This window comes from Rhinichthys klamathensis, unplaced genomic scaffold, assembly GCF_029890125.1.
Source record: "Rhinichthys klamathensis goyatoka isolate OS25496 unplaced genomic scaffold, OSU_Roscu_1.1 h1tg000024l_1, whole genome shotgun sequence".
In the NCBI taxonomy this organism is placed as follows: domain Eukaryota; kingdom Metazoa; phylum Chordata; class Actinopteri; order Cypriniformes; family Leuciscidae; genus Rhinichthys; species Rhinichthys klamathensis.
Window position 1 is genome coordinate 424237 of NW_026606575.1, and position 8118 is coordinate 432354.

The 8118-nt window shown below is 43.1% G+C and overlaps 1 protein-coding gene across 3 annotated transcripts in view; it reads left to right on the forward strand.

Annotated features, from left to right (window-relative positions):
- LOC130077698 (sodium- and chloride-dependent GABA transporter 2-like) overlaps positions 1-7874 on the forward strand; it is a 78812-nt gene extending 70938 nt beyond the window's left edge. For 2 of the 3 annotated variants that reach the window (XM_056243023.1, XM_056243032.1), the window contains exons 11-12: positions 7389-7491; positions 7612-7874. In XM_056243023.1, the coding sequence (XP_056098998.1) occupies positions 7389-7491; positions 7612-7844 (336 nt within the window). In that variant the 3' untranslated portion in view covers positions 7845-7874. The remainder of the gene's footprint in view (positions 1-7388; positions 7492-7611) is intronic. The other variant, XM_056243015.1, reaches the window with a different exon arrangement.
- Positions 7875-8118: the final 244 nt, after the last annotated feature.

Sequence of the window (8118 nt, forward strand, 5' to 3'; positions counted from 1 at the left end):
GGGGAAGTCCAAATTGCCTCCAAAACAGTGTCACACAGTACCACGTCTGGAGCTTTGTGCAGCCGTACTCGCGGTAGAGCTTGCAGACACGTTGGTGGAAGAGTTGGACATGAAGGTGCACACAGTTAAGTTCTACACAGATAGTAGAGTAGTGCTTGGTTATATATACAACACTAACAGAAGGTTTTACGTATATGTTGCCAACAGAGTAGCACGCATCCGAAAGTCAACACGCTCCGAACAATGGCATTTTATCAACACAGGACACAATCCTGCAGATCACGGCACATGAGACATACCAGCTACTCTCTTGAAGGAAACCAACTGGTTTTGCGGACCCCCCTTTCTCAAAAAGAAAGATAATGCTGCTTCGTCTCAGCAGGAAGTCTTCGAGCTTGTGGAACCAGACTTGGACGCAGCGGTGCCTCCCCTGATTACAACCCTGGCTACTAATTTTTCCAAGGCTCACCTTGGCTCGCACAGATTCGAGCGCTTTTCCAGCTGGAAGCAACTGACCCTTGGAGTAGCTAGACTTATTCAGAAGGTCAGATCTTGTTTTAAGACTTTGGATGAAACAAAGATGGACAATTTCTCACAGGCAAGGACTGTAATAATCCGTTGTGTACAACACGAAATCTTCAAAGAGGAAATTAAGAATTTGTCCAAAGGAGAGAGTGTGTCAAAAGACAGCCATCTCAGAAAACTTGATCCCATCATGGACACTGACGGTTTGTTGAGAATTAGTGGTCGCCTGTCCTCGGCCGCAATTTCTTGGGAAGAGAAACATCCAATAATCATCCCTAAACTCCATCATATTGCAACACTGTTGGTGCGTTATTACCATGAACGGGTCGCACACCAAGGCAGACACATCACCGAAGGCGCCATTCGGTCGGCCGGTTTATGGATCTTGGGAGGAAAGAGATTGGTTTCAAGTGTCCTACACAAATGTGTTACTTGTTTGAAGTTAAGAGGCGAGACAGAAAAGCAAAAAATGTCCAACCTACCTGTCGATCGAGTTACCCAAGTTCCTCCATTTACTCATGTCGGGATGGACGTGTTTGGCCCGTGGACAGTTTGTGCTCGTCGCACCAGAGGAGGTCTTTCTGAAGGAAAACGCTGGGCAGTGTTGTTTACCTGTCTAGTCACAAGAGCAGTGCACATAGAGGTAGTGGAGTCTCTATCAACATCGAGCTTCATAAATGCTCTAAGGAGATTCACCGCTATCAGAGGACCAGCAAAGCTTTTTCGTTCCGATCGTGGAACAAACTTTGTCGGTGCCTGTAGAGAACTAGGAATAACACCGCAAGAGGCAGAGCTTCAGTCTTATCTGAAGGAACAAGGCTGTACTTGGGATTTCAATGTACCCCACTCTTCTTACATGGGTGGGGCATGGGAAAGGATGATAGGTGTTGCCCGCCGCATTCTGGATGCCATGCTACTCAAGGTGCACTCCCCCAAACTCTCACATGAGGTCTTAGTCACGCTATTGGCTGAAGTTGTTGCTATAATGAACGCAAGACCAATAGTCCCAGTGTCATCAGATCCACACAGTCCTGCTGTCCTCACGCCTGCCATGCTTTTGACACAGAAAACAGATTCATTGACCGCTCCTTTGGGATACTTTGACTTAAAGGATCTTTACCGGAGTCAATGGAAGCAGGTCCAAAACCTTGCGGATCACTTCTGGAAACAATGGCGTCAGGAATACCTTGCCACACTACAACCAAGACGGAAATGGCAGACAAGTCAACCCAACTTACAAGTTGGAGATGTCGTGCTTCTTAAAGACAAGGGAGCCAGGCGGAATGAATGGCCTATGGGACTGATAATCAATACGTTTCCTGGCCGAGATGGTAGAGTTCGCCAAGTGGAGGTTAGGGTAGTTCAAGGAGGTTCTGCTAGAATTTATTCAAGACCCATCTCAGAAGTCGTTCTTTTATTCAGAGAGACATAGTGGTATACTATATTATACCAGGCGGGGAGTGTGCTGCTCCTTTAAGAAAGCAGGTAGAAGAATTACTACTCCTCGCTGTTTGTCTCTTTAGACTTGCCGTAGTTCTCAATGCATTCAACAACCCTGAAACACAGCTGAGCACTTTTCATCATCTTTTACACGTTTTCTCTTCATAACTCTGAAGAACTTATGTCTGTAAGTGATGGTTAAAGTGTATTTTTATGACAACCTTAAGTGAAGATCGTTTGAATTACATATTTGTGTGAAAAGTGTTGAAAATGGTAAAGATGCTAATCGCGTTAGCCTGTCTATGGCGTTTTCCATGTTAAGTTAGCATTCATGCTAATCGCTATATATGTGGTTAATGGGTAAATTTATGTTACTGTATTTTTTGTTTTTCAAAGTGGTATTAATCCTGTGTTAATAAGAATTTAACCTATTCAAGTTTATTAATAAGTACATTTTGTATTTCTGTATTGCAGTTTCACAGTGCTTCTGATAAAGCATCCTAAACGTCCTACTGCTTCCTGGGTGTTTATTGAAGAACCTGTTAGCTGTCTGCCAAGCTAGAAGTCCTACCCAAATTTTAGTAAGGGTAAAACCTATTCAATTAATAAACTTGAATAGGTTAAATTCTTATTAACACAGGATTAATACCACTTTGAAAAACACAAAATACAGTAACATAAATTTACCCATTAACCACATATATAGCGATTAGCATGAATGCTAACTTAACATGGAAAACGCCATAGACAGGCTAACGCGATTAGCATCTTTACCATTTTCAACACTTTTCACACAAATATGTAATTCAAACGATCTTCACTTAAGGTTGTCATAAAAATACACTTTAACCATCACTTACAGACATAAGTTCTTCAGAGTTATGAAGAGAAAACGTGTAAAAGATGATGAAAAGTGCTCAGCTGTGTTTCAGGGTTGTTGAATGCATTGAGAACTACGGCAAGTCTAAAGAGACAAACAGCGCGGAGTAGTAATTCTTCTACCTGCTTTCTTAAAGGAGCAGCACAGTCACCTATACGCCAAAGGATGAGAATGCGTTGAGTCTGTTGGAATTGACACTAGGTCCAATTAAGTACATGTAATATTAAGTACAGTTACTTTACAACTTTCAATTTATGGGCTAATTTATATCAGAAGGGATTTGAAAAGAGGGTGGTACAAACCAAATTAAAGGTACCGCAAGACACAGGTGCGTAACAGTGAAGAGAACAAAAACAGCAGACATTAGATGGCAATGGATAAGACTAGACAGAGAGGGGAGTATTTATGGAGTTCTTAATGATGAAATAATTGATAACAGATACAATGTCAATTGTCAGGTTTATTTGTACAGTACTACTAACCACAACACCAGTTGACCAGTGTGCTTCACATCAAATACAAAAGACACAAAAACAGAGAATAAAAGACACCATACAAATACAATACATTTCATCCTTAGCCATATGCTAAATCAAAAAGATAGGTTTTTAGCCTCGATTTAAAAACAGACAAGGAAGGAGCTAATCTAATATTAAAAGGTAACACATTCCACAGTTTTGGAGCAGCAACTGAAAACTCGCGGTCACCCCTACTTTTCAACTTTGATTTTGGTCTACATAGAAGTCTCTGATTTGACGACCGGAGAGACATAACTTGATGATGTTCTGCCAGTAGTTCCGAAATGTAAGGGGGGGGCCAACCCATTTAAGGATTTGAAGACCAAAAGAAGAATACAAACAGCCACGGTTTAAATTAAGTTGAAATTAAGGTGCACCCAGAGGAACATGCGGTGGGAGCAGGATCAGTGGTAGTGGCCTGGGCTTTTTGATCATCCAGGGTCCACTGGATGTGGCTAATGATGACGGAAGGATAGAAGATGAAGCAGAAGTTGACATTTGCTTTTGTGTTCATAGATCTTAGATTAAACGTTGTGGTGTAAAAGAATCTGCAAAAAAATTAGGTACACTGGGCCTGGTGAGGATTCAGCTGCTTTCCATCACAAAAGGTGCTTTAAGTTGCGGTTATCTGTGATCATTTGAAATGGGTGATGGGCTCCGTCAATATAGTGGTGCCACTTTTCCAGTGCCACCGTGATTACCAACAACTCCCGGTTATGGATGTCGTAATTTTGCTTGGAGGCTGAGAGCTATAGTGAGAAGATGGTGCAGGTTTGCTTTGCAATTGAGACAATACGACTCCAATGTGTTAGCAAGGTTGCAGACAGACAGATGAAGATCAGGATAAAGTTCAAATTCAGGGTTTATAATAATCCAACAGGCAAATAACAGAAGGTAGTAGCAACACATTAACGCAAACAAGACCGGACAAACACTGAGTAAAGGTGAGGAACTAAAATACACATGGTGGTGATGAACTAAATGACAAACAGCTGTGATGAAGATTAGTATCCATGGAAACTGATGACTGGCGGGAAACTAAAACAAAGGAACACGTGACTAATGAATACAAACTAAAAGTCTTTGAAAACGGAACTAAGAACCAACACAACTGATATCTTGTAACAGAACGCCTCCTCCTGAAATGCGACCTCATGGCGTGAAGAGGAGGAGGCTTAGGAGACAGACGAGGAGATGGTGAAGGGACGGTGACAGGAGGGCAACGAAACCCCGGCGGCAATGACTGTAAGAGCCCGATGCAGCAGACCCACAACTCGGCAGTGACGACAGCCCACGGCGGAGTCGATTGAGGGAGGAGCCAAGATGTTGCTATGGCCGACAACCAACAGAGCAGGAGCCCATGGATCCCAGGGCACAGAACCTGATGGACCTGAGCGCAGGAGCTGATGGACCTGAGCCACATCGCTGGCACTGGAGACCTAGGTGAAGCCGTGGCGACGAGCGTCTGAGGTGGAACCAAGGCGGAGCCAACAGATCGACAGGCCGAGGTGGAGCAAAGGGATCAGAGGCCGGATGCAGAGCCAAAGGATACTCACGCTCAGGTGAGGAAAAGGTGACAGAGGTAAGCTTGACGTGATCAATAACGGTAATTCCAATTTCCAATAGGTCAACAAAACAGTCTCAGTGCTATCTTGGAACAGCGATGATTCAAAACAGACAGATAATACCGGGGGGGATAGGGTGGGAGGCAGTACCCCCGTATCCAAATCCATCAGCCAGTCCTCGTTGTCCAATTCCACCAGAACTCCTTCTCCCACTGATGTCGCTGGCTCACTCACACCCCTGGTCATACTCACTCTGGGGCTCCGGCTCCGAGGCGATGGTCGGCACTGTCCCTTCCTCTTCGGGCTCTGGCTCACTCAGCGTGGTGGGCGGTTGCTCTACGTCTGCGGGGGGCTATAGCGAATTCTCCGCGGTCAAGGGTGGTGGTGGGCTGGGCTCTAGGTCTGGCTGTGTTCTGGATCGGGGAGAGACACTCTCTATTTGTCCATTTGAGCCAGAAAAATTAGCTGTAGTGGCCAGAGGACTGGATAATTGGCTGAGAAACATGGATGGTAAAGCAAGAACTGTAGAGGGAATCACTAAGAACCAGAAGAACAACATTTAGAGAGTTTTGATGGTCTTACCAGCTGGGTTCGTGCTTGTGGGCTCATGGTTTATTCTTCTTTCAGGAAGCATGTAATAAGACATGATGATGGTACAAACTCAAGTGGACGATCATATATATTACAGATACTGCAAGACACACTGGTGAGTATAATAGAAGAGTTTTGGGATGTCTGTCTTTACACTCACATGAACTTTTATGATCCATTCTTAATCCTTAGTGTTTAATATGGAGTTGGCCCACCCTTTGCAGCTATAACAGCTTCAACTCTTCTGGCAAGGCTTTACACAAGGTTTAGGAGTGTGTTAATGGGAATTTATGACCATTCTTCTAGAAGCGCATTTGTTAGGTCAGGCACTGATGTTAAACTAGAAGGCCTGGCTCACAGTCTACGCTCTAATTCATCCCAAAGGTGTTCTGTCGGGTTGAGGTCAGGACTCTGTGCAGACCAGGCAACTTCCTCCACACCAAACTCGGTCATCCATGTCTTTGTGCACTTGCTTTGTGCACTGGTGCGCAGTCATGTTGGAATAGGAAGGGGCCATCCCCAAACTGTTCCCACAAAGATGGGAGCATGAAATTGTCCAAAATGTCTTGGTATGCTGAAGCATTAAGAGTTTCTTTCACTGGAACTAAGGGGCCATGTCCAACCCCTGAAAAAGAACCCCACACCATAATCCCCCCTCCACCAAACTTTACACTTGGCACAATGCAGTCAGGCAAGTACCGTTCTCCTGGCAACCGCCAAACCCAGACTCGTCAGCAGATTGCCAGACAAAGGAGCGTGATTCATCACTCCCGAGAACACATCTCCACTGATCTAGAGTCGAGTGGCGGCATGCTTTATACCACTCCATCCGACACTTTGCATTGCACTTGGTGATGTAAGGCTTGGCTGCAGCTGCTCGGACGTGGAAACCCATTCCATGAAGCTCTCTACGCACTGTAGAAGGGCACACAAAGTTTGGAGGTCTGTAGCTATTGACAAAAGTTGGCGACTTCTGCGCACTGTGCGTCTCAGCATGCACTGACCCCGCTCTGTGATTGTGGCCTACCACTTCGTGGCTAAGTTGCTGTTGTTCCCAATTGCTTCTACTTTGTTATAATACCACTAACAGTTGACCGTGGAATACATAGTAGTGAGGAAATTTCACGAATGGACTTGCACAGGTGGCAACCTATCACGGTACCACGTTTGAATTCACTGAGCTCCTGAGAGCGACCCATTCTTTCACAAATGCTTGTAGAAGCAGTCTGCTTGCCTAGGTGCTTGATTTTATACAACTGGGGCCATGGAAGTGATTGAAACACCTGAATTCAATGATTTGGAGGGGTGTCCCAATACTTTTGGCAATATAGTGTATGTTGGAATTGGAGATAATCCAAGAAAGACAAGCAGCAAGGAACACTACGGAAGGGTAGTGTTGTGAGAACGGTCTATGTCAAGACTAGACAATGAGACTATGAGAGAGATGCACATCTATTGAGTCCTTGATGATGCATTTATTGATAACTGATAGTCTTGAGAGGGGCAACGAAGAGAGGAAGGAGGCATGAGTCTGATGGGGGCAATTTACCTTTTCCTTGAGTGTTTTTTTTACTCAAATGTGACTATTGTACAGAACAGGCCAGCCGTTTTAAGAAATACATTTAATAAATTTCCTTTATATTTTATAATTTACAGATATCTAAAAGTTAAATTAGGTTATGCTTATTCTGTATATCATCTATAATGGTGTTACTCTGAGAACTGTCCACTACCTCTAGATATAAACAATGGATATCATATATGGAATCAACAACAATTCAAACATATTTCTAACCTTGAAAGCATTACAGTTAAAATCGAACTTTTTCCACTATATCTAGAGTTGCAATATTGTTTTATGGCCTGCAGGGGGGGATGTACATATTCCAGTTGTTTGACTACTATGCCTGTAATGGAGCCTGTTTGCTGTTCCTGTCTATGTTCGAGTCTCTGATCATTGGTTGGGTCTTTGGTGAGTTAAAATCAAACTTCAGGAACTGACATTAACAGACTCTGACTATAATAAAATTAAAAGTTAAATGCAAAATGTCAAAGACTGCATTGACAGTATTTCCTCTCCTATATTCCACAGGGGCTGAGAGAATGTTTGACGTCATTAAAGACATGACAAATTCACGACCCAACTACATATTCATGTTGTGCTGGAAATACCTGACTCCTCTTGTGTCTCTGGTAAGTATATATATTTTGGATTCCCAGATGCTGGTCAAACAAACATTTTACTGTTTTTTTCAACTGATTTTAAACAATTCTCCAAACCAAAGTCAGTTCTCTCAGTGTCATCAATGCAAATCCTTAATTTAGTTAAAAGTTCGAACTGTTTAGTTCTCACTAATTAATGAATTATTGTACACAATTATGGTAAATTCAACATTTAGCAAAAGCAAATACTCACATAAAAAAATAGTGTTCTTAAACTAAAGCATGTGGTGGTGGTCTTATAAAAGTGTTGATAAAACTTTATACATATTTCATCTCAAATATATTTAATCTATACTGCCCTAGAAAGGCAAAAGACCTTAACTCGCTAGAGTGTGGAACTGAGAAAAATGACTTTAAAGATTTGTAGTTGTCCCGC